Source organism: Ursus arctos, unplaced genomic scaffold (assembly GCF_023065955.2).
Source record: "Ursus arctos isolate Adak ecotype North America unplaced genomic scaffold, UrsArc2.0 scaffold_28, whole genome shotgun sequence".
NCBI classification, from domain to species: domain Eukaryota; kingdom Metazoa; phylum Chordata; class Mammalia; order Carnivora; family Ursidae; genus Ursus; species Ursus arctos.
Genome location: NW_026622963.1, coordinates 8,838,522 through 8,866,091, shown reverse-complemented (window position 1 = coordinate 8,866,091; position 27,570 = coordinate 8,838,522). Strand labels below are relative to the sequence as shown.

General features: G+C 40.4%; 1 protein-coding gene across 2 annotated transcripts in view; it reads right to left on the bottom strand.

The window, feature by feature from the left end:
- Positions 1–11,726, bottom strand: part of REC114 (REC114 meiotic recombination protein) — a 98,672-nt gene extending 86,946 nt beyond the window's left edge. For both annotated transcript variants that reach the window (XM_026478472.3, XM_026478474.3), the window contains exon 1: positions 11,568–11,726. In XM_026478472.3, coding sequence (XP_026334257.2) covers positions 11,568–11,726 — 159 coding nt within the window. The remainder of the gene's footprint in view (positions 1–11,567) is intronic.
- Between the last annotated feature and the right edge of the window lie 15,844 nt (positions 11,727–27,570).

The window sequence follows — 27,570 nt, the reverse complement described above, 5'->3', positions numbered from 1 at the left end:
AAATATTTAGAAACACAGAGCAAAACTACAAAGAGGAAGAACTCATGTGTGTAAGATAAGATAATATGGAGCAAAGACTCAGATCCAGAACAAATGTTAATAACAGCTAAAGCCGAGAGGGAGAAAGAGACTGAGGAAAAGCAATGATTCAACAAACAGGAACTATCCCATGATTGCAGAAAGGCATGAGACAGAAAATACAAGTGGTTCAAGTCCCACGCATTGATGGTGGGGGGTGGGGAAATCAACATACTAGACACATCCTGATAAAAATTCTGAATCGAAAGGATAGAGGAAGACCTTAAAAGCTTCCAGTCTTAAAAATAAAAAAGTCACTCTCCAGCATTAGAGGATTCTAAAAAAAAAATTTTAAGTGGTAAATGATGGCAAAGAATTAAGCATTTATCCTACCTCTCCTACACAAACCAATCACCATGTAAACTTTAGTAAATATGAAGAACTTTTTCTTACTTCTATACAGAATATGAAATATTTTTATATTCCAAATAATAAATGAAGAAAAAAACCGATAAAATTAGATTATCACCTTTTGCAACTCCTAATTAACGGCTCCAGAGCTCTAGGCTCTAGCTGCAACATCACAAAGAGAAATAAACCAGGTACTATATACTTCCAACAGGAAGAAAACCAAACCCCTTTAAGTACTCTTGCCAAAAAAACAAAAACAAAAAAACCCAACCTGAACTTGATCACACTTCCAGCTTCAACTATCAATTCACAAGAAATACAGAGGCCAAAGGATCATATTAACTGCACCACGGAGATGCAGTCGGCAAAATCCAAAAAACTCTGTAGAACCTGTTTTTTTGTTTTTTTGGGTTTTTTTCCCAACAAATTGCAAGGAAGGGAGAAAGGTGGGTCAGGGAAACACATCAAAGAAAACATAGAGATTAAAAGATATACCAATCACAATGGATGGTCCTGTTGAAAGAGAATTATGACACTTAAGAGACTACTAGAAATTTGAACACTGAATATTTGATAATATCAAGGAACTTTTTAGGGCAAAAATGGTGTTTTTTTTTTTAAAGTCCTTACCTTTTAGAGATAATTGAAATAATTGATAAAATGGTATGATATCTGAAATTTCCTTCATATTAACACAATGGACATGGATAGGATATAGAGGAAACCAGACTGGTCGTGAGCTGATGACTGTTGAAGCTGGTGACACATACATGTGGGTTTACTACATTATTTTCTGTATCTTTATGTTTTAATTTCTTTATAACAAAAAGTTTTACTAGAGGCTTCCATTTTCTTTGTTGACTAGGTATAAGTATGATTAAGTAAAGGTATTCAACTTACTGCTAAGGACAAGGATACTACATGCAGTGTCCTAACTCTACAAATTCCAAATATCACAATGCCTAATATAATCTAGACGTCTGAGGAAAAAAATTACTTATTTCCAGTTCTTGGGAAATACTTTTAATGAATGATGATTTAGCATTTTACTGGAATGTTCACATTAGCACAATACGGAAAGCTCAAAGAAAAATGTTATCTCTAATGACCAAGTCATCACACAAAAAGATCTTAATTTTAAGGTGTCAGAGAAAACATTTATCATATTCACATCTTCTCTTCCTTCTAGTTCCTAACCTAAATGTGGCTTAAGATTTAGGTCATAAAAAACGTATGTATGGTATTGGCATAAAAACAGGCACACAGACCAATGGAACATAATAGAGAACCCAGAAATAAACCCATGCATATACAGTCAACTAATATTTGACAAGGGAGCCAAGAATACTCAATGGAAAAAAGATAGTCTCTTCAATAAACCCAGTGCTGGGAAAACCGGATATTCACATGTAAAAAAAATGAAACTAGTCCCCCGTCTTACATCACTCACAAAAATTAACTCAAAGGGGATTGAAGACTAAAACGTAGGACCTGAAGCCATAAAACTTCTAAAAGAAAACACAGGGAAAAAGCTCTTTGACACTAGTCTAGGTAACGATTTGTTGGATATGATACCTAAAGCACAAGCAACAGAAGCAAAAACAGGCAAGTGGACTACATCAAACTAACAAGTTTCTGCGCAGCAAAAGAAATGATTAATAAAATGAAAAGACAACCATGGAATGGGAGAAAATATTTGCAAACCACATATCTAACAGGGGCTTAACATCCAAAAATACGTAAGCAACTCATGTAACTCAACAGCAAAAAAGCAAATAATCCAATTTTTTAATGGGCAAAGGACCTGAAAAGACATTTTCCCAAAGATGTTCAAAAGATACATATTCTGGTGTTCAATATCACTAATCATCAGGGACATATAAATGAAAAATCACGAGTTATCACCTCACATGTGTTAGAATGGCTATTATCAAAAAGACACAAGATAACACATGATGGCAAGGACATGGAGAAAAGGGAACACTTGTATGCTGTTGGTGAGAATCTAAATTGGTACAACCACAAAGGAAAACAATATAAAGTTTCCTCCAAAAAAAAATTTCAAAGAAATACCGCATGATCCAGCAAATCCACTTCCAGGTACATACCTGAAGGCAATGAAATCACTATCTTGAAGAGATATATGCACCTCCTTGATCACTGCAGCATTGTTTGTAATAGTCAAGACTTGGACAGATGAAAGAATAAAGATAATCTGAGACATATACACATACATACAATAGAATATTACTCAGCCATAAAAAGAAGGAAACCCTGCCATTTGCGACAATATGAATGAACCTTGAAGGCATTATACTAAGTGAAATAAGCCAGACACAGAAAGATAAATACTGCTATCTTACCTACATGTGAAACCTAAATAAAACCAAACTCATAGAAGCAGAGAATGGATTGGTGGAGAATAGAGATGGGGGGTGGACAAAATACCTGAACGTGATCAAAAGGTACAAGCTTCCACGTATAAGTTCTGGGGATGTTAATATACAATATGATGACTATAGCTAACAATATTGTATTGTATATTTGAAACTTGCTGGGGATAGATCTTTAAAGTTCTCATCACTAGGGCACCTGGGTGGTTCTGTCCACTCAAGTCATGATCTCAGGGTCCTGGGATCCAACCTCTCCCCGCCCCTCCATTAAGCCCTGTGAAGAGCTCCACTTTGAGAGGGGAGTCCGCTTGTCCTTTTCCCTCTGCCCCTCCCCCTGCTCATGCTCTATCTCTCCATCAAATAAATAAAGAAAATCTTTAAAAAAAAAAGTTCTCATCACAAGGAAAAACATTTGTGACTATGTAAGGTTATGGATATTAACTAAACTTATTGTGGTAATCATTTCACAATATATACATATTTGAAATCATTATGTTATACACCTAAAACTCATTAAAATGGGGTGAAGAAGATTTACATCAACTTGACCTCTGTCTATTGCGGTATTTCAACATCAATATGGTAAGACACACTCAAATATATAACTTGCCTATATTACAAGTTGGCTTTTCAGGCACAGCTTACACACTGGTTAAATCAGAGTCTTCTAATATTTTATATGCATGTATTTGGGCAAGACTGTACTATGACACTAATCTAAAGTTAAAAAAAAAGAAAGAAAAGGGGGTGTCTAGATGGCTCAGTCAGTTAAGTGACTGACTTTTGATTTCAGCTCAGGTTATGATCTCATGGGTTGCTGTACAGAGCCCCGTATTGGGTTCTGTGCTGCGTGTGGAGACTGCTTAAGGTTCTCTCTCTCCCTCTTGCCCTCTGTCCCACCCTCCCATCTCCCTCTCTAAAAAAATTTTTTTAAATAAATAAATAAAGTTAAACAGAAAAAAGTTAAAAGAAATACATGAAAATACAGAAAAGTATTTCAAATGTACTTATCTTAGATGAAAGGTTAAAACAGTGTTACTCTTCAGATGTGACAACTTATGTACTCAATTAAGGGTTTTTTTTTCCTGCTTTTAAGACCTCTCAGAAAGTGTCACAGCTCTATATATTGGCCCTAAGGGATTTATGCATTACAAAATATGAAAAACATGCAAGATTGCTAAGTAGGCTGTCAGCTGCTTCCCTCTTGGTAACTAAAGTGACTCATAAATTATTTCAACAAACTAATAGAATATATATGCTAATGAAAGTGATTCTGCTACATAACCATTACCAAACTGTAAAATTCAGTATTTTGTTTCTGCTTTTGCATAGAAATGCTAAGTGTTAATAGTAATAATAATAATAAACACAATTACAAGAGCATAACACACAGACCAAAAAAAAAAAAAAAAAAAGCCACAAGTAATGTATATGTCTATGGCCATATTGTAATTACGCACTAAATAACAGGCATTTTGGTTATTGCTATTGTTATTAGAAAATGCCCTTGAGGGGCGCCTGGGTGGCACAGCGGTTAAGCGTCTGCCTTCGGCTCAGGGCGTGATCCTGGCGTTATGGGATCGAGCCCCACATCAGGCTCCTCCGCTAGGAGCCTGCTTCTTCCTCTCCCACTCACCCTACTTGTGTTCCCTCTCTCGCTGGCTGTCTCTATCCTGTCGAATAAATAAATAAAATCTTAAAAAAAAAAAAAAGAAAGAAAGAAAATGCCCTTGAGGGGTACCTGGGTGGCTCAGTTGGCTAAGTATCTGCTTTCAGCTCAGGTCATGATCCCACGGCCCTGGGACTGAGCCTTGCATCAGGCTCCCTGCTTGGTGGGGAGTTTGCTTCTCCCTCTCCCTCTCCCTCTGCCACTCCCCCTGCTTGTGTTCTCTCTCTCTCAAATAAATGCAAAAATCTAAAAAAGAAAGAAAAAAAGAAAGAAAAGAAAAGAAAAGAAAAGAAAAGAAAAGAAAAGAAAAGAAAAGAAAGCAAGCAAGCAAGCAAGCAAGCAAGCAAATGCCCTTGAATTCCAGCCAGGGACCCTAGGAATAAGCCTTCATTTCTTACAAGTCTCCAGATTCAGAAGAGGAAAGTGTGTGGCACATTTCTAGCTGTTCTCCAGTACCCATTTTCCTTTCTATATGGTAATAGAACCCCTGGGTTTTAGCTGGACACATGATCTTGCGGAATACAGACTACATATGCCAGCTGTCCATGTAGTTAGGATTGCCACAGCTCTAAGTTCTGGCCACTGTGCTGTAGGAGGTAGTATCATGTGGCAGCTTATGGGAAATCTTCCTTAAGAGACGGCAAGTATATATCCTTTTGTTACTTCTTCTTCTTTTTTCTTTTTAGATTTTTTAAAATTTATTTATTTGACAGACAGAGAGACAGCCAGCAAGAGAGGGAACACAAGCAGGGGGAGTGGGAGAGGAAGAAGCAGGCTCCCAGCGGAGGAGCCTGATGTGGGGCTTGATCCCAGAACGCCGGGATCACACCCTGAGCCAAAGGCAGACGCTTAACGACTGAGCCACCCAGGCGCCCCCCTTTTGTTACTTCTTGATCCCTTCCTCCACCAAGCTGTCTAAATATCACTTCTATCTTGGACTATTAGACCATGGCCACGCCTGGCAGAGGAACAAAACAGAAGGCTCCTTAGTTCCTGATATTGTGGAATGTCATACCAGCCCTGCACTTTCATGTGGAGAATAATAAATTTTCACCTTATTTAATCCACTGTTATTTCATATTTTCTGTTACTCAGAGTCAATATCAATCCTAATTAATACAAAATAAAACCTGTTAACTCTTAAAAAAAAAAAAAAACCACAAGCTGCATGAAACAATAACTCTCAATGAGACTCCTACATCCACATAAGAGAAAATACCACTGTAGAAAGTGGGTGGGGTACAGCACAATGAGGACTGGCTTGAGGAAGACCTGAGTTTTAGAATGAGTTCTACTTCCTATGTAAATCTTTGACAAGCCATTTAACCTAGGCAGGCCTCAGCTTCTTCTATAAAATGGTAGTAAGATATATCTAAAGAGTGGTGAGAATTAAATTGGAAGAGGCTGACGAAAATACAAATTGTAAAGAGCCATATAGTATCAGTATTACTTTGTCAACTATTCCCTCATCCCCAACTTTCTTCAGAATTGGGGCATGAGGATGGACTGCAGTATGTAAACATAACTAGAGCGTCACCCCCAGAGATTTTGATTCATTAGGTCTAGCACAGGAATCATGAAACTGCATTTTCAACAAGCACCCCAAAGGACTGTTGAAAGCAGTCAGCCCATTACACCTTGACAAACACTTCTCTATGATCAGGCCCTACCCATTCTTATAATCCTGTGCTTGAGTGCTCCGATATTTTAAGATGGTGATGAAACACAAGGACAGTTCCATAGCCTCTCTAGTGCCTAACTAAATGCTAAGCAGCCAGTAGACAATTTAATAGTATTTTGTCAGACTGATGAACTGAAGTGGAAAATGACCAAGTGGAACTGAATCAAATGACCCACTATGGACTTCCATTTCTGGCCAACAAGGTAACAGAGACCAAACTTACCCTCCTGCCTCAAACAACTAAAAAAACCAAACAAATTAGAGGAAACAACAGTTTTCAAGACACTGGATGTCAGGTAATAAAAACCATGACTCCTGAGATAATAATGGAAAACAAAGGAGGTGAGCCTTACAACTGCCCTAGATTACTTCTTAGACAAAGTTTCCAGGCCAAAGTACCAAGGAGCCCAGGCAGAACAGGATGAGGTTTCCCTGAGTTGAGGGCACAGAGCTGTGAGTCCAGGGAGGACAGTGTGGCTACAGTTCACAGGACAGAATACCAGAGAGAAAACTCCTGACACCTGCAGAGATTCCTCAACTCGTCGATATATATACACGTATGTGAGGCTGGGCAAAGAACCACTTGAAAAGATTTAAGGGAACAATCCCAAGACCTCACATAGGGCAGGGAATAGTGCCCGTTGTCATCAGCTAGGGTGAAAACCCTCATGATTTACAGGGCACTGGGTGGAATACCCTGAAGAGTTTTGCCTCAGGAGTGAGAAAAAAATTAGCCTTAGGTCAAATGCTGCTCTGGTCCCACCTGACACAGCTTAAAAGCAAGACTTGAAAGGATCAAACTGTTTCCAGATAACTTATCCCAGAAAATTCAAGAATATATATAGGGACACAAAAATATCCTGCATCCAACAGGGCAAAATTCACAACATCAGGCATCCAATCAAAACTTACCACACATGTAAAGAAGAACTACAATTTTACTATTTTAAAAATCATTTTCTTTGGGTTTTACTGAATCTTACATTTTTCCTTAAAAAAAACTATCATTTTTATCATTTGCGTTCTTGTGTGAATCTCAAAATCCTTCATCTACGTAATTGAAGTGCTATTCCCTATATAAAATATTAACACTTTGAAGACAAACAGCATAGTGGTTAAAAGCACAATCTTTAGAGGCAGGAAAACCAGGCTCTGAATAAATTCCTTATTCTTAACTTATCCCTGTGTTCCTGGGCAAGCCACTGAACCTCTTTGAGTTTTAGTTTACCTATCTATAAAACGGTATGACAATATTTGCTTTATAGGACTTCTGTAAGAAATAAACCAAAGTATATACCTAATAAATAGTAACTATCATGCCATAATTATCACAGTATCGTAAGGAAAGTTTGGAAACGTTAGTACACACTCAAACATTCACTGAGCAACAAGCAACCACATGCGAGTTAATATGCAGGCACTAGGAATACAATGAAAAAAGGACACTGTTGAGAGTATATCTTATGTTCAATCTGCATTTAGAAGTTCATCTCAAGTACAAACTTCATATTCTATTTCTTAATTTCTAAGTAGGGCAATTATTTTAAGTTCCTCCTATAAAAATTAAAGGTTGATTTTTTTTCCCTTTGAAAGGAAAAAATAAATTGTCAGGTTCAACCAATTAGGGCATGGCTAAGAAATCCTGGAATCTGAAAAACATGATAAAACTTTAATTTAAAAGCAAACTACAATTTAACATCACCTTTCAAAATTATTCTCAAATTAGTAGGCTAAATTATATTCAGATATAAAATACACAAAATGGACCAATCTGTTATTATGATAATCTTTTCAGAAAGGCTTGGGCTAACAGATGTAAGGAATTAAAACCAAGTTCAAGTTTGTATTTCATTTGCTCATTCCACTTAAATGACAGATGGCTTAAATATTAACCCTATTAACAAGACATTTGCATATTCATTATGAATCTGACTGCCTTACTTCATAACTCCATGAATTCATTTTATTAATTTTACTGTATGGCTGCCCATTTCATGCAAGTTCTTCTAAACCCTTGCCTCTCTAAGTATGGTTCTACAACCAGCAGCATCAGCATCACCTGGAAACTTGCTAGAACAACAGAATTTTGTTCCGCATACCAGACCTACTGAGTCGGAATTTGCATTAAAAAAGAATCCCCTTGTGATTTCTATGCACAATGAAGTCTGAGTAGCATAGTTCTAAACCCTTGATTTTTTTCACACTTTTTTTTTACAGTATTATAAAAAGCTTATTTGCTTCCAAACTGTTGGTTAATTTATCTCCAGATAGTTACTTTTCATAAGAATAATTCAATTCAGACAAATGAATCAAATAGATATACATATATAAGATGTTCTATATATAATATTTACGTCTCAGACTTGACCTCCCCTCTCAACCAGGATTTCAAGCCTTAGGAGACTTGTTGTACTATCCATATTTTCTCTTGAGTCAACATTTTTGTGGCAACTAGCATGTGGCCATCGTGACAAAATTTCTGTAATTAAAAACTATATAGAACAATACCAGATCAGTTCTTCCTATAATTTCTAGAAAAAAAATGAAAAAACTCAAAGTACTTTAAACCAAGGTTCAGCTTGAAAGTTCCCTAGGGAAAAAATGACCAGAATGACTCTATCCTTCACAATAATATATTTTTATGCTTTACCTAACACATATTTTTTACTGCAGGTACCACATATTTTTAAAATAAGAAATTCACATGGGACTTAGTACAGTTCTTTAGATGGCTCATCTTTTATTATTACTATTGCACAATAGTCACAGTGCACATAAAATAGAACAAATCTTGTTTTCTCTTTCGTTTTTCCAAAAAGAAAAATGACAGACCTAGGCTGAAACTGATCACAGCAGGTAGGATGCTTCAGCACAGATTCAAAGGAAGGTACAAATGTTCAGTTTTCAAAAGCACTGCAAAAGCCAACTTCATCTCTTGTCACTGTAGCTGTGGCTTTATGCCAAACATTTGAAAACTGTTGAAAAGTGCCATTCCTCATAAGCAATTATGAAGAGCTTTGCAAAAAGAAGGGAAAAATAACTGTAATAACAATGAACTCCTTACAATAGCCAAATGTCCATGGCCTCTGGTTGCAGGATAAGAATCCGAGAGTTACCCATATGCATCTGAGCCAATGCACCCAATGCAGATGCCTTAGGAGAAAGGGTTTGAAGGGGTGTTGAGAGAAGGTATGAAGGAACGTGTTGGGCAGTCTCAGAAATTAAATATTCCTCAAAACACAATTATAGATCAGTCATCCTTCAATGTAACTTTATTCATCCTTTTCTGTGTTTGCAGCCTATATAATTTCTCAGGATATAGCATTCTGCAAGAGTACAACTAGGCACTAAATGCCTTTTTTATGGTTCTAGATATATTGATATCAAGCTTTAAGTAGTTCCCTAGCTCTAATATTCGAGAATTTGGTAAACAATTTATTATGCCCCATCTTCACTCTCATCCACAGCCAAGCCTCTCAGAATTGTCTAGGTATGGTGGCTCCACTCCCTCACCTACCAGTCACCCTTCAGCCTACCTTATCTGGCTTCCACCACTTCACTTCACTGAAACTTCTCTTGGTAAGACCATGAGGACCTTCACGTTGCTAAATTCAATGGACATCCCTTAGTCATCATTTTTCTCCACTTTGCAGCATCATTCAACAAAGTTCACTGTTCTCTCCCTCTTAAAATAACTTTCTGCAGCTTTGATGGACCTGCTTTCTCCTGGGTGCCTCTCCAACTTGCTGTCCCCTGTCAATCTTCTTTAGTGACTCTGTCCCCTCTAACTAACCTACAAATGTTGGGCCACCTTGGGACTTGGTCCTGGAATCTCCTGGAATCTCACAACTATAAATTTCACCTTCATGCTGATGACACATTCATCTCCAGCCCACATCTTTCTTCTACACCAGTATACCCAACTACTTATTCAACAGCTCCACTTGAATGCTTCACAAACACATTTTAACTCAATACATCCAAAACTGAAGCCTTGGATCTTTCTCTCCTGTTCCTCCTCCAATGCTTTCCATTCCCCAACCTTCTACCCAGTTGCTCCTGCTAGAAGCCCAGAAATCCTTTACTCCTACCACCCATATCCAATCAACCTCCGAGTCCTATCATTTTGGCCTCCAAAATGTAATTTGAATATGTCCAATTTCCCTATCCCTACTGCCATCCTCTCCAAACCACCCCCACTCTGGTTGGAAGTCATTATCATCACTTGTCTGCAACAACAGGTCTTCCTCAATCTACTCATATTCCCTTCAACTCTGTCTTCAGGCTTCAGCCAGAGTGATCTTTCAAATATGAAAATTCTCCTACTTAAAACCTTCAGTGGCTTCCAACTGGCTTTAGGACAGTGTTCACAAGGCACCTGTCTACCTCTCCAGATAAGCTCACCTTATGCTATCACTCCCTTTGTTCTCTAAGTACCAGCCTTATTCTTTTTCTCTGTACATTATACGTGCTGAGGTTTTCCAGGTGTAGGGCTTTGCACATGCTGCAAACGCTACCTGAAATATTTGTTCTTTTACTCTTCTACCCTCTGCTGCCCAAACCACACTAACATACACATGCACGGACATAATCCAAAACTTCACTATCCACATCCAACAGTCAAACCAGACCAAAAGGAACTGAATGACTAGCAACTCTTGGCATTAAAATATACCACAACCGCAACAATAAAAAAATAGTAACAGCAAACCCTTATATAATTTTACCAGGACTGTTTGAAGTAATTTATATATATTAACTTACTCACTGCTCAGAACAATCCTATGAAGTGGATACTATTAATTATCTCTAGTTTAAGGTAAGTTAAATAAGGTACAGAGAGGTTCAATAACTCAACCAAGGTCTGAGAAATTCGGTGGCAAAGCAAGGATTCAAGTATAGTCCTTCTTCTGTGTGAGTGCTTGACTGCCCCTAGCATGACAACTTGGTCATGGACTATTCAACCCTTCCTTCCACATTGGGTATGGAACTGGTTTAAATTATTATAAAGTTATTTGGATCAATACTCTGTCCTCCACTAGGATGAAAACATAAATGAGGGTAGGGACGACTTCTATCTTGTTCACTGACATATCCCCAGCACCCTGAATAAAGTCTAACACATAACTGTTGCTCAGTAAATAATCTGTTGAACATAGGATTACTGCTTTGCGTAATTATTTTGAGAATGTACTGGGTCCAAGTATGAGATTATATATATATATATTTCCTGTTAGTTGTCGGCTAGCCAGTCCTGCCAGTGCCGCGGCGTCCCCTCCTCCCGCCTGGGTGGCATTCGGGGGACTAGGCCCAGCGTGCCTGCTAGCCTCGGGCCTTCCCACCACCCGCCCTCGGGGTTGAGCGCCTCGCGGCCTTTCCTGCCCTCAGGCCTCACCTTCCATGTGGGGTAAGAGGCTGCCCCAGCGTCCTGACCAGGCCCGGGCGGCTCTCCGGTGCCCGAGGGCATGAAGCGGCCATACCGCTGCAGAGGCCACTGAGCCGCCCCTCCTCCCGGCAGCGCGAGGCCTGCCTGCTCTTTTCCCGCCTCAGCCATGTCCGGCCTCTGGAAGTGCACGGCAGGCGGGGCCCTGCCAATCCGCGCAGCCAACCAATCAGGAAGCGAGATGGCCCAAGGCCCACCTTCCCCGCAAGTGGAAGCCAATGGGCGGACCCCGAAGACTCCTGCGGGGGGCTGCTGGGGTTGCGGGCGGCACTCCGGACCCCGTGCGCCTTCTCCTGTTGGCGGGCAAAGTGGAGATAGGAACTTCCAGCTGGAAGTGGGGCTGTGACGCTTGTAGATGATGGTAGCTGGCCTCTACTCTGCAGCATTGGAGCCCTCGCCTTCCCTCAGGCTGCCCAAGTCACGGGCCGGCAGCTCTGACTGGGACGTTTCTAACTTCTACGCGCTGGGACTAGGCCGGCTCTCCGACGCTGCGTGGACAAGTGTATTTCCCTTACAGCAGCCTTTCAGATGGTAAGGTCCCTGCCCACCCCAAACCCATCACAACAAAGCATCAATTCCACCCGCCGTTCAGCAAGTAAGGCTCTTTACTCCTCATCCTAGGACCCTCTGGACGTACTCCAGACGGTCAAGTTCTTGCCAAAAGAGAGCACCTATAGGGTGGGATGCCGCCGGCCATAAAAGGTGTGCCTTAGTCAAGCAGCAGGTGCAACTAAATGACAGGTCTGGGTGATTTATAGTCGACAAAGCACTTCTACATCTGTTATTTCATTTGTCCTCCCAACAACCTTGTGAATTTAAGAAGCAAAACAGAGATTACTGCCCCCATTGAATAGATGGGAGGCAAAATAAGGTCCTGAGGGTAAAAGCGATTTGTCCAGGGTTACACATCTAGGGCGAAACTGTGGTCTCCACAATCTCTCCCAAGTGTCTGCCCCACTCGCGAAGAATTTAGGTATTCATTGAGTCTGTGTCAAACCAGAAGCAGAGTATACAGAGGATGGAGACTATGTTAACCAAACACATACAATAGAGTTATAATGCAAATAATTTCTAAAACTAAATGCCAAAGGGTAGTAAATGCTTGGACAATGTTTAGAGAGGTGGTAGTTTATTCACTTTACAAAGCACTAATGAGATATCCACAGTGTGTAACTATAGTGGTCACTATAGGGGTTACAGAAATGGGTAAGTCATATATCTAGCCTTCTAGGATCTTACAAGGAAGACAATGAGAGGTACCCGTGATACTCGATAGCTACTGCCGCATAAAAGGTACAAACCATGTGCTCTAAGGATTCGGATGAAGAGTGGCGTTTCAGTGTGAACTTGAAGGGTGAGAAAAAGTTCCCCAAAGAAATATAGAGGACAGGTTGAGGAGCAAAGTTTCAGAGATGAAGATAGTGATAGTGACATAACCAGCCAGAGTGGAAGGTGTTTCAAGGAAGATGAGGCCACAAAATTGAGTTGGTCAAAAAGAGCACTCAACAGCAGCTAAGGAGAGTGAATTTTACTTGGTAGGTGATAAGGAGCATGGAAAATGTGTGTAGGAAGGGTGACACTGTTACAATGGTGGTCTAGGCAGGCTAATCTTTCAGAGGCATACAGAATAAATCTCAGTCAAGGCAGAGGATATACGTTACTTATCTTTCCATTTCAGGTTTCAGAAACTGCTTCTGAAGGTCCTTAAATGACACAGCACTACTGCACTTAATATAGTAGTAAATAGTTAGAAACTTGGTGTGTGTCCCAGTTCCGCCACTTGCCAGCCGTGTGACCTTGGGGAAGTCACTTAACCTCTCTGTAAAATAGGGTTAGCACATACCCTTCTTACAGGACCAGAGGAAGGATAAAATAAGATCATATGAGGGAAGATACTTGGTAAATTACAAAGCAGTACACATGTTGGTGCTTTCTATTCACAGGGTTAAAGTGACTTTCTATGGGCTCCCTGTAGGCAGGAGGATGGGAATGGGAGCCTGACATTCCGTCTCAGAGGCACTCACCTTCCAGGTCCAGGGCTGTGGATGCTGTCAGACACCCTTCACAGGAGCAGATGGTGCTCACAGTTGGGACCCTGTCAGTGCCCAAGGACACCCAGGGCCCTGCTGGGTTCCCACCTGCAAGCTCCCTTCCTAGACAATGCACCTGTGCTTGAGCTTCTGGGGCCACCAGCGTCTGCCAAGAACAGATCATGTCTGCAAAGGGAGATACAAGAAAGCCACAGCACAATGCACAGAGGCTCTTAAAAACTTATGATATTAACAAATGTGACTTGGGCTTTCAGAAGGTCCCAGATGCTGTACTTGGTGCTGGGGATACAGTAGAGAACAAACCAGGTACAGCTTCTACCCTCCTGAAGCTTATAGTCTAGCAGGACGATGGAGAGAGTGGGGGAGAGGGGGCAGAACACTGAGCAAATTACTCCATATTTTTAACGGTCATTGTAATTTCTTTTTTAAAGATATACATATATATATATAATATGTATCAATACATATTTTATACAATAAAATACATATCAATACAATTTTATACAATAAAAGCACAGATATTACAAGCAAGTTTTGACATCTCTATACACTCATATAATCACCATCCAAAACAAAATATAAAACATTTCCAAAAGCCCCAAGTTCTCTTAGGAGTGCCTTGTCCCTGTCAATCTCCAACTCCCAAGGGCAAGCTTTGGTCTGATTTTTATCACTACAGATTGGCTTTTCCTGTTCCTGGACTTAATATATATGAAACCATACTGAATGTGCCCTTTTATATGTGCTTCCTTCAGTCAGTATAATTTTGTCTTTTATCTTCATCCCATGTTGTGATGTGTTCAGTAGTTCATCCCTTTTTAGTGCTGAATAGCATTCTGTTGTATGATTGTACTGTAATTTGTTCTTCACCTGTCGATGGTCATTTGGGTTGTTTTCGGTGTTTTGTTAAAAGCTGTTACGAACATTTTCGTACCAGTCTTTTTTGTTGATATGTGCTGTCATTTATCGTCAATCTATACCTAGGAGTGAAATTGTTGTATTCTAGAGAGACATACGCTTTACAGTACAAAAAACTGCAAAGGAGTGTGTGGCAGTAATGCTTGTACTATTTTGCAGTCCTACCAGCAAAATCTGAGAGGTCCAGTTGTCCTTGCTGACATTTGCTTTGTCAAGTCCTTTTAGTTTAGCAATTGTAGTGGATTTACAGTGATGTCTCATTGTGGTTTTATTTGCATTTCTCTGATGATGAATAATATTGAGCCCCATTTCCAATGGCTTACTGGCCATTTGTATATCTTATTTTATGAAGTGTCTGTTCAAATCTTTTGCCATTATTCATTTGTAAGAGTTCTTTACATATTCTGGATATAAGTATTTTGTCAGATATGTGCATTAAAAACATTCTGTGACTTGCTTTTCATTTTCTTAATAATGTTTTGCAAAGAGCAGAATTATTTAATTCTGAATGGAGTCCAATTTATTAATCTTTCAGATGATTTTTTTTTTTTTAGTGCTTTTGTATCCTAAGAAATCTTGGCCTACGGTAAGGTTGTACACATATTTTCCTATGTTTTCTTCTAGAAATGTTATGATTCCAATTTTTACATCTGGGCACATGACCCTTCTTTCATTAAATTGTTTACAGGAAATGAAGTAGGACTTAAGGTTCATTTTTTCCCCCATACAATTAATGTTACATAGGAACATTCCTCTACGAAGGACTGCTGAAAATTGGCATATAAATACCCCAATTTCCTCAGCCCTCAGGTGGGATAACTCCAAGATTTGTGTAATACTCTATTTCCCGGAGTTCACCCATGGGATTAAGCTCCAGTTACCCATGATATAACTTGCTTCGTAATGCTTCTGTTTTTGGCTAACTTCGCTTCTCTGTCTACCTCCCCAACCGCTGTTTCCTGGAATCACCTCTCAGATAAATTGCTTTCACGAATCTTTGTCCCAGGGTCTGCTTCTGAGGGAAAGAACCCACACTAAGACAGTGACAAACAAGGCAGACAGTTCCCCTGCCTTCTTGTATTTGGCTATGATCTAGTTGCATACAAAAAGATAGTAAACAGGCGCCTGGGTGGCGCAGTCGTTAAGGGTCTGCCTTCGGCTCAGGGCGTGATCCCGGCATTCTGGGATCGAGTCCCACATCAGACTCCTCCGCTAGGAGCCTGCTTCTTCCTCTCCCACTCCCCCTGCTTGTGTCCCCTCTCTCGCTGGCTGTCTCTCTCTGTCAGATTAATAAATAAAATCTTAAAAAAAAAAAAAAAAAGATAGTAAAAAAGGCAGCACAACGAGGGAGAAGTCACTCTCACATCCGAAGCAGGCCCTCCGATGCCATGCTGATCAGCAGGAGCAGAACACTAGCATTTGTGATCGGGATTAATGAATGACAGGTGACTACGAGCCAGCACACCTCCCTCCCTCTTTGGAGGCTATTACTTGTTTTATACAAAAAAGCAAAAACAAAACCAAAACAAAACAAAAAAAACAGCAACAACAATAACAACAACAAAAACCTAGCCCCTAAAGTGAAAGAAGTTTATTTCATTGAACATTTTTTATCCCAAATTCTTTTATTGTGCAACTCTAGTTTGGAGGTGGCACGAATGACAGAGAGATATTGGCTGCTTGAGTAGTCAGCATCATTGTTGGAGGCAGGCTGCAGGGCTGGCTTTGAAATCCTAGCACATCCCTTTCAAAGCAAACCAGGGACCCCATACATTCCGTCAGCAGAGGAAATGGTGCCTTCAGTGTCCTCGGGTCTGTCTCCTAGACGACAGAGAATTATGCACCTTTACTCTGCCTGCCATGGCCCTCAGCAACAGATCTGGGAACTACACAGAGTGACTGGGAACTGCAGGGCACTGTGGACGGCTATGGGGTTTCCCAGAAAAGCCGTTCGCATCAGTCAGGCCAGATCAGTCTTCATGATGTCAGACCTGGGGATGCTGTGTGAGAAGGGCATGTTTCCACGGAACTCTACCCTCCCTGCTAGAAAGCAATTATTTCAAGTGCCTACTCTGTATCTTTCACACGTAAAAACTAACTGCTCCATTTCAGATAATTCAAGGGATTTCAGTGTGACTGGGCACAGACAATCCCAACTTGTCCACAGGTGGCTTATCATTAGCACAACATGAGGAGAAATTAACAGTGACTTGTTCCATTTATTAAAAGCACAGAGAATGATAAGGTAATCAAAAATATTTTCCGGCTGGTAAATGTGGGGGCACATTTTACAAAGCTGGGTTAGAGTCAGAAATAGGAACTTGGAACAAATCCTAAAGAGAGACTATGAACTCGTACCTCAGAGAGAGGGATTATATTTTACTTATGTTGGAATCCAGAGTTCCTGGCACATGGTAAGTTCTCAATATTTGTTAATGAAAGGATTGCAAATTTAATATGAGAGAGTGAAAGTGATCGTTTAAAAGTCATTTTGAGGGCATAAAGGGCTAACTCGAGGGAAATGGTGAACAACACCTTTCCCACCCTTATCTCCACATGAGTTGGAACAAGAAGAAACATCTTTGGCCATGTCATAAAGAATTGTAGCTAAAGCCAAGGAAGACATTTTCACATCTCAAAATCTTAATCCTGTAGCTGGTATATTTTGGAAATATATAACCCTAAAGCCTACAAATATGTAGTCAAATATAGGAGTGTAGACAGGAAGAGCCCCTTGAAGCCTCTCCCAATCTGATGCATTGTTTATTCCATTGTTTGTACCTAACCCGGGGAAGTCATTTAAACCTACTCTGTAGAGTGAGGCTGCGATATTTGCAGTTTACACCCCAGAGGACAGATGGGAGCATCGTAAAAACGCTTTGTGCTGGAAGGTGACTCAGCAGAAGCATCTCTGAGCTTAGTTGTTGGGAATGTTTTGAATAATTGAGCCTGCAGCCATTGTGACTGCCCCTTCAGCAGACGATGGGTGAGGACTGGCAGAGGCTGGGAGGGCAAAGTTGTAGGGGGCCCCAGGGACTGGTCAGGGCTGCTTGCCCTGTTGCCTCACACAAAAGGCTTCAGCTCTGAGTGTACCACTGTATGTTCCTGAATGAAAATCCTTTTCCCAGGGGGTAATTCTAACAATAAGTTGTGAGACTTAGGGGAAGAGTGACTTTTTTGTTTTTCTGTGTGGTCATGTGAATTTAACTAATTTGGTTCACTCATTTATTCAGCAAATATTTGTTGGGCTTACTCTGTTCTGGACACTAGGCCAATAACAGAGAAGAAAATGTGAATAGGACACACCCCCCTCTTGAAAGTGCTTTATGGTCTGGTAGTGGGACAGACACAAAGACAAATAATTTGCAATATAATATGAAAGATGGTCACTAGACGTATTGACCCAGTATTGTTGGTGCAAAGAAAGAGTGATACGTTCAAACAGGAGCAGTTAGGAAGGTTTGCAGTAAGGTGTCTTATGGTAAAATTCACATAACATAAAGTTTGCAATTTTAACCAAATTAAAGTACACAATTCAGTGGCGTTTAGTACACTTACGATGTTATGCAACTATCAGCACTATCTAGTTCTGGACCGACTTCATTACCCCAAAGGGAAATCCCATACCCATTAGTAGTCACTCCCCATTTCCCCCTCCCCCAGCTCCTGGAAATCTACTTCCTGTCTCAACGGATTTGCTGATCGGGGATATTTCATATAAATGGAATAATACAATGTATGGTCTCTCCTCTTTGGCTTCTTTTACTTAGCATAATGTTTTCAAGATTCATCCATGTAATAGCATGTAGTGGTACTTCATTCTTTTTCATGGTTGGCTAATATTACATTACATAGATATACCACCGCTTGATGGACATTTGGGTTGTTTCCACGTGCATGGGGACTCTTGAACAGTGCTTTATTTATTTCAGAATAAAAACACTCTGCTGATAAAACAAAGCAAAACAGACTTCCAGACAGCATAGTAAAGTTCAGTCCTCAACTTCTCCCGTCTCCAGACACAGCAATGACAGGTCAAATATAAGAAGAGATAACCAAAAAGAGGTAGCTGGGATGAAAGACAAGGCAAGCATATCTGGGACCAGAAATTCACAAAGGTGAGCAAGGAAGAAGCCAGGAGCACACCGGACTCCAGGTCTGGACCCAGACAATGGCGGTAGGAGAATGACTCCAGCGGAGAAGCAGAAACAAAACAGCTCCACACAGGGAACAGAACAGAGTCAGGCTCCCCACATGCAGCCAGGAACTGGAGTGGGGTACCCCTCCTTTGAAGGGGGTTCAGAAAGCTGCTACTCTTCTCCTTGTTATAACTGTTTCCAGGAAAATCCGGACCTTCAGAAGCAGATGGACGGACACAGCCTCACAAGCAGGACCCGAGCCAAGTCTCCTGCAGGCTCTGAGACTGGATATCCCCAACGTTGCTGCAGAGGACATATGCTGAAATACCCCTGTAAGACTGGGCTGGGGCCTGCAGAGGTTAGGGGAAAGCACCAGTACACCCACGACACTACTAGGAAGTAAGAGAAAGATGAAGAAGCAGAAATGAACTTGAAAATAGAAAATCCAAAATTCATGAGGAAATATAATTCTAGGAAAGCCAATGAAAGCAACAATAAGAATGCAAATTCACTTCTGACAAAATTAATTGTACAGAACGGCCTAATACAAATGTTTTAAAATGAGCGATACTATTAAAACCTGCAACAACATGGATAATTACTGTAATATTTACCAAAAAAAAAAGCCAGAACAAAACAAAACACATGCTTACATTGATATGAAAAAACAGGTAAACTAATCCATGATGTTAGAAGTCAGGACAGAGGTTCCTCTTGGAAGAGGACCCAAGGGGGATGCTGGAAATGTTATGTATCTTGACTTGGGTACTTGCTACATGAATGGCTTCACTTTGTGAAAAGTCATTATGTTATACACACACACAATCTTCGTGATTTTCAGATTTTGTATTTGTGAGTTTGCCTACTCACAAAAATTTATTTGTAACCCCCAAATCAATACATGTGCCCTTTGTGGTCATTCACAGACATGGGCAGTAAAGGGGGAAATTTTGCTGGTCCCATCTAAGGTCAAACAAGGCAACATTCTGCCTTCTTGTTTCAGTATCCTAATGCCACATTTTTTTATTTTTGTGCTTTTTGTTAGTGATTTAGCTGTCTCAAATGGCCCTCAAGCATAATGCTAAAGTGCTGGCTAGCCTTCCTATGCTCAGGGAGCTGTGATGTGCCTTATGGAGAAAATAGGTGTGTTAGATAAGCTTCCTTTAGACACAAGTTGTAGTGCTGTTGACCATGAATTTTGTGTTAATGAATCAACAATATATATTAAGTAAGGTATCATTTAACAGAAACACACACTAAACAAAGTTATGTGTTGATTTGTTTATGAAATATCTCCATAGGCTCCCAGGAGCCTAACCCTATATTTTCCCTAGGACTGATGGTTTGGTATTCACTAATTTTATATTCTATTTAAGCAACAAAAGCAGTTAAAAAAAAAAGATTTATTTATTTATTTATTTATGTGAGAGAGAGAGAGAGAGAGAGAGAGAGCACTAGCTGGGGGAGGGGCAGAGGACGAGGGAGAAGCAGGCTCTCCGCTGAGCTGGGAGCCTGACCTGGGGCTCAATCCCAGCACCTGGAAATCATGACCTGAGCTGAAGGCAGACACTTAACCAATGAGCCACCCAGGTGCCCTGCAATAAGTGCATTTTTAATATAATAACAACTAAGAGAGTTTATACTTCCAGACATTCAACTAAAATAATTATTAGAGGATGCATTTAATGACAGCACAGAAACTTGTTTAGAATGTAGAGGAATTTAAGTATTGACTGAAAAAAAAATACTTTTTGTGTAAAAATGTAAAAGGAAAATTCTAAAGAAGTATAATAAAATGAAGGATGAGAGGTATTCAAAGAGTACTTAAATTATGACAATGTCCAAAGATAGCACTGAAATATTTAATAACATTTGTTAGGAAAGTGAGAAATTGTGTCTGTGTTCAAAAAATTAGAGACACTACTAAAAATGAAGTACGATCTACAGCTTTCAAAGGAGTAGACTAAAACATGAAAATAGGGGTACAGAAAAATCTATATAAAGAATAAAGAAAAAATGGTAAACAGAAATCCTCATAAGCTGGTACTGAAAATTCAGAAATGCACATATTCACGAAAATGTAAATAGATTACACACGCTTATTAAAAACATGCATTATTTGGAGCGCCTGGGTGGCTCAGTCGGTTGAACATCCAACTCTTGATTTCAGCTCAGGTCATGATCTCAGGGTCATGAGATCGAGCCCCACATCGGGCTCCACACTCAGTGGGGAGTCTGCTTGAGATTCTCTCTCTCCCTCTCCCTCTGCCCTTCCCCCACTCTCTCTCTCTCTCTCAAATAAATAAATAAATCCTTTTAAAAAAAGCATGCATTATCAGATTGGGTTTTTTTAAAAAAATCTAGCTACATGCTAGAATTAATTATATAAAGTTAGAGTTATAAAATTATCAATTAGAAAAACAGTAGACTGTAAAACATTCAAATTATCAGATGAAAACACCACACATACAGGTATACACACATATCTCAGAAAAGTAACCACAGATTATAAAGTAAAATCAACATAGTAAAATATATTAAAATAACAAAAAAGGTATTAAAAACAAAGGAATAACTTAAAAGACCAAATGTATTGTCATATTAATCAATGTAGATTATTAACTCACCTGGAAAAAAAATTATGATCTCAAAGCAAAGTGGAGGAGAGATTTCAACAAGTTTCTGAAGAGAGAAAATTACATAAAGAAGGGTAGCTGATAGAGTAGGACAAGGGAATTTGCAGCCTGGAGCATACCAGGAGGACAATATAGCCTAGAAGAAAGCCAACATGCCCACAGAGATGGCATCTATCTCCAGAGGGCAGGAGTAAAAGGAGTAGAGCAGACAACAGATGGATTAATTGAATATCTATGAATAGAACACCTTCTCACAACTTGAATATAAAACATCTAGCCACAGGGCATCTCTCCATAAGCAGAGGATTTTTTTCTTTTGCTGGAAAACGGAATAATTTCTATTTCTCTGGCATTTCGGGGCCACTCATAGTAAAATCGAACTTCTTATCTGATAACATAAGACAAAGGTCACCAATCCTAAAGTCTAACCCATTATACATCTCCAAACAGCTTTTTAATGCCTCACTCTTAAATAAAAACCAACAAAATTATCAGACATTTGAGGAAAATTTTCACCATAAAAAAAGAGACTATAAGAAAGGATAAGTGACCCCAGAGAAAAAAGAGAACATGGGGAGGAGAAGAAAAATAATAATTAAAATCTTCAGAGAGACTTGAAAAGCTAGTGCATCTACAAAACAAGAACAGGTTGCTATGAAAAAAGGAGCAATTAGAGAAAAGAGAGTGGTCTCAGAAAATAAAACACAAGGTGGATAAATATAAAAGAACGTAGAAGAGTTGGAAAATAAATTTGAGGAGCTCTCAGAAAGTGGGACAAAAAGGCAAAGAGACAGAGCGTATGAAAGAAAAGATAAGGACAATCTGCAAATTCCAGTGGGATCCTATACAGCCATTCTTTTTTTTTTTCAAAGATTTTATTTATTTATTTGACAGAGAGAGACAGCGAGAGAGGGAACACAAGCAAGGGGAGTGTGAGAGGGAGAAGCAGGTTTCCCCCCCAGCAGGGAGCCCGATGCGGGGCTCAATCCCATGACCCCAGGATCATGACCTGAGCCAAAGGCAGACGCTTAACGGCTGAGCCACCCAGGCGCCCTCTATTCAGCCATTCTGACATGTGTACAACCTAGAAGTGTGAGAGAGTTAACACCCAATAGGGCAATCCTTGACCAATGGAAATTGGAAGCCCATGAATAAATGTGCTCATCTTTTATCCCTGGGGCAAACAATTCCGTGGTGCTTTCTATATGGTTCCACAAGAAATCTCTAGTAGGATAGAGCTCCACTAGTGTTGTCTACTGTGGTGACTGGTTAGATACACATTCTTGGAATGGTTTTTCCTTCTTCCCTCTTTTCCTCTTCCCCATCTCCCCATCTCTGTTTCCCTGGGATCACTTCCCAAAATAAACAACTTGCATGCAAAACCTTGTGTTGCTTCTGCCTTTGGAAGACTAGGACATAAAACGTTCCTAAATTTTTTATGATTATAAAAGAATCCTGCCTTTTTCTATGTTTCCATGTGACCATGTGTAAGTTTTTCTCTAGGGTATAACCTAAAAGTAGAATTGCTCAGTCACATAATGTGTCCATTTCAAACTTCATTAGAAATTGCCAAGTTACTTGCAAAAAAATTTTTTTCCTTTGTATTTTGTAATTTTTTAATGTCTTAAGTGATCCTTCTTTTCATGGAGGTTCATGATATGTATTTATTATCCTTTTGATATTTTAAAATTTGTTTTTGCATTTAGGTCTTTAATACATCTGCAATTTCTTTTCATACATGGTGTGAAGAATAAGTGGTTTTGAGCTAACAAGCATTGAGGAGAACCTTCTCTTTGCTTTAAAAAATGCTTCTTGCCCAGATGTCTTGGCATTTTGCATAATGCACATTTGTTAGACCTAGAAATGGCAGAAAGGTAGCATAGGAGGGGAGAAAACATGAAGAGAGCAGGGATAGCAGAGGAATTTCACATTTCCTTCAAATGTGAGTACCAAGACTTTCTTTGGGTAAAGCAATTGTATAAAATCACTTTGGAAATGTTTGTAGTAGGACTCAGTTGTTTATAGTGGCACTTCAGTGAATATTTTTGCATCCCCTCACCCCCATTAGTCAGTTGAAATATACTCAGGGAAATTGTGAAAACTATGAGAAAAGAAGTAGCTTTAGTCTGAATGAAACATGATGAAAAAAGGAAGGTCTGCAGCAAGAAAATCACATTTCAAAGACTAAGCTAAGGCTTTGGGGATTTTCTGCTATTTTGGAAAGCTATGTACCCTGTATTCACTTGTTCATTTATTTATTCATTCAGCAAACAGGTATTTGGCACCTACTACATTCTAACGACTATCTTAGGTGCATGGGAGCTATAAAGAGGAATAGGTTCTTCTTCTTGCCTTCAACGAGCTCCTTTCTAGGCAAAAACCCCACAAATATATAAGGAAATAAATCTCCATTCTATGTAATCAACATAAAAACAAGTATAGGATACCATACAAACTTTGTACTGAGCAAGGAGGAATGAAATATCAATGTTGGGGAAGAAGAAGAGGTCAAGGGGATGTTCCTAGAGAACGTAACGTGTGGGATTATTCAAAGGTTAATAATATTAACCAGGTAGACAATGGGTGAACAGGAAGAGCCTTTGAAGGACATTCTAATTGGATGCAGCAGAGAAATCAGACATGAGAGGCATTTGTGCCTTGAGGTAATAGGGAAAGGTTTGAAAATGTCACAGAAACAACATCTGTTTCTCCTTTTCAATATGAACTTGTCTTAGTTCTGAAGAAAAGACAAAATTTCAGCAAAGAAAACACACATGGACTGAAATTTACCTTCTTTTGCATGTATATCCAGATTCCTTCCATCCATCTAATAAAATTCTTGGTTAAGCACTACTGTGTGCCAGGTGCTAGAGATACATGAGGAATTCTTGTGAAAAGACAGGCATGTATGTTGTGCACCTAAAATTAATTCAATGTTATATGTCAACTATACATCAAAAAGATTTTTTTAAAAGATGGTCAGACAGAAATACAAATGCTGATAAGATAGGACCTCCAAAGACAGTATACAGATGCTGATACTGAGATCCTAACTGGGTAAAGACAGCACCTGTTCTGCCTGGGAGAATCAGGGAAGAGAGACCAAGGAAGTAGTCCTTGGTAAATAAAGAGTTTGCCAGGCAGGGAAGTAGGAAGGAGGCCGTTCCAGTAGAGGTTGCAGGATGTTATGTTAGAGGCCTGATCATAATGCCCCTTCCAGAGGCACTGCCTCATCCATAGCACCTTGCTCAGAGAAGAGAAGCAAAGTCATCCTCTGAAGTATAGTGGCCACTGATGGGACCAGAGATGACCTCATGACAAGAAGGTGACGTCCTGTGAAGCAGGTGGGCACAAAGGGCTTTACCCAATTAGGAAGCACTGGAAACTAAATTTAGCCAATCTGATTGGAGGCCTCAAGAATTTAGAGACTACAGTTTGGACCATCTAGTCGGTCTAGAAGGATGATGAAGGATGATGAAGCAGGTGCTCAGGGAGAACAGGAGATCTGGTTAGAGCACCTGTTGCCTCGAGTCCTCTTAAGTCCTGGATAGCTTTTTGGATGCCAGATCCAGTCCACGTGCGTTCTTATGATAAAGCTCCTTCCTTTCTTAAGTAGCCTCATGACTCCAGGTCTTGCCGCTGAGCCCTGCACACCTGCCCACACATGTATACAGTGTGCAAAGTTTCAGAGGGTGGGGTAGCATAGTATTTCAGGGAACTTGTAGAGGTTTAGAGCAACTTAGGGTGAGATATAAGAAAGGTCATAAGAGCTAACATTTACTGTGTGCTTACTATGTGCCAGGAACTGTATTTGCTTCACAAATATACACTAATCTAATCCTTAAAAGAACCCCACGATGTGCTATTAGTCCCGTTTTATCAATAAGGAAACCCAGGCACAGAGAGGTAAAACAATGTGCCCAAGTTTATACAGCTAGGAAGTGGCAAAGGATTGAATGCAGGAAGCTTGGCTCCAGAGTCCTCCAACTTAGCCACCGAGCCACAATGATTCTATAGAGCTAAGAGATGTTGGTGGAGAGGTAGGCAAGGGACAGATCAGGAAAGACCGTGTATGCCTCACTTAGGAGTCTACGTAATTCGATAGAGCAGTCCTGCATTTATCTGCTTTACATACTGCCCTTCTGTGTGGAGATTTCATTTAGATACAGGGTCTGCTTCTAAAACTGCTCTAGGCAATGGCAATGGCAGGAATTTTGAGCTAGAGAGTGATGCAGTCTGATTTGCCATTTAGAAAGAGCATGCTGGCAGCCGTGTGGAGAATGAGTCGGTGGCAGCTGTGGCTAGAGGCAGGGTCGTTGCAACGGTCCGGATGAGAGATGAAGAGGTTTGATGTGAACCAGTGTAGCGGGAACGGGTGTGAGATATATATTTAGGAGTGGGACTCGCCAGGACAGAAAAAACAGCCTGAATGTGGAGGAAGGGAGGAGGAGGGGGTCCGGGTGACTGGGACCTGAGCACTCCTGCGCATGCTCGAGGGTACACCTCATACACATGCGTCATCATCTGCATGCACACACCACACATAAAGGAGCATTATTAACTTCAGGTAAAACACACATACTCAGATTCACAAATGTATTTCCACACTAGGTGAGAGCCTCACAGCCACATCTGCAAAGCTCCCTTTCTCTTCATACCCTCTGTCAGAATCCTGTTCTGGAACAGGATGTTGTTGTATTACAGATAAATCTATTCTAGATTATCTAAGTCGTCCTCAGCCTGGGGTATCTGACCCTCCACAAGCGGAGCTTTGAAAATGTGCAGAGGCAACTTTAGTTGTTGCAATGACCCAGGCATGCTATTGGCTTTTAATGCCTAGGGACCAGAGTTGCTAAATATTGTGCAATAAAAAAATATCTTGTTTGACCAAAATACCACAGCACCACCACCTCTGAAAAACGCTGGAAGACTCTGTAGTCAAAAAGCCCTAGGTCTGAAACTCAACTTCTCCCCTTACCGGATGGACAAGTTAGCATTTTTGAGCCTCAGTTTCTTCCCTTGTAAGATGGGAATCTCTTACCTGCCTCCCAGGATTGTTATGAGGATGCTGCCTGATATATGGAGTTCTCGGTAAGAACAGTTCCCTTTCCTTGTTTGGCATTATAATCCTCTTCTCAACTTCCCCTTAGGGGTCATGAACTAGTGTGCTAATTCCCAAGAAGCAAATGCTGCTCCCACCCCCTCATGATTCTGTGCGCAGAGCTGGCCTGTGCAGTCCACTTCAAGGGTGAGTGACTGACAGCAAAATGTCCCTTGAAATAACTCATGAACAGCTTGTGGAGGTTGAGCTGTTAGAGATTCCAGCTCAGGAAGAGCAGTTTCCAGCCCTAGTGGCTGACAGCCCAAAATATTTATAGAGACAGGGGCAGCATGGATGAATGGATGGTTCAAGCCCAAAATGGGGGTGAAATGATGCGGTGGCCAAGTGGCTGAGCTTCCTCATGTCAGAAATCAGAGAGCTAATCTTCCTACAAGGACATTTGTAAGCCCCTGGGTTGTCTGAGGTTTTCCAACCACTCTCTTTGAGCTGCTAATAAGTGATGCTTATCATTGATTAGCTAAATGACTAACTCAAGTGTCTAGCACTGAGCTAGACACCTTATTCACACTACTTCTAAATGTTCATAGGCAATTTTCAAGGCAATGCTTGTATTTCTTTATAGATGTGAACACTGACACTTGGCAAGGTGGAGTAGTTTACCCAAAATGACACAGCTGCAATGAAATGATCGAGCTCATTGTGACATTAGTTTGTCTTGACTCCCATGCTGTCTCTCCTCACTAAATGCAGAGGGCCAGGGAGGTTTGGGGGAAGTTTTAGTTTTGTTCTCTTGAATGCATGCTTCCTTTGGTGCTTCACAAATGACAGTCCTGACCTCCCTTGAAACTGTGAAGGTGGGGATCCCTCTGTCCAGGCACAATGTTGGACTGGGTGTCAGTGAGGATCCCCCGGCTATCGGGTGCCCAATACTGGTAACTAAAGGTAGTCGGGGCACCTGGGTGGCTCAGTCGTTAAGCGTCTGCCTTTGGCTCAGGGCGTGATCCCAGCCTTCTGGGATCGAGCCCCGCATCAGGCTCCTCCGCTGGGAGCCTGCTTCTTCCTCTCCCACTCCCCCCTGCTTGTGTTCCTTCTCTCGCTGGCTGTCTCTCTCTCTGTCAAATAAATAAATAAAATCTTTAAAAAAATAAA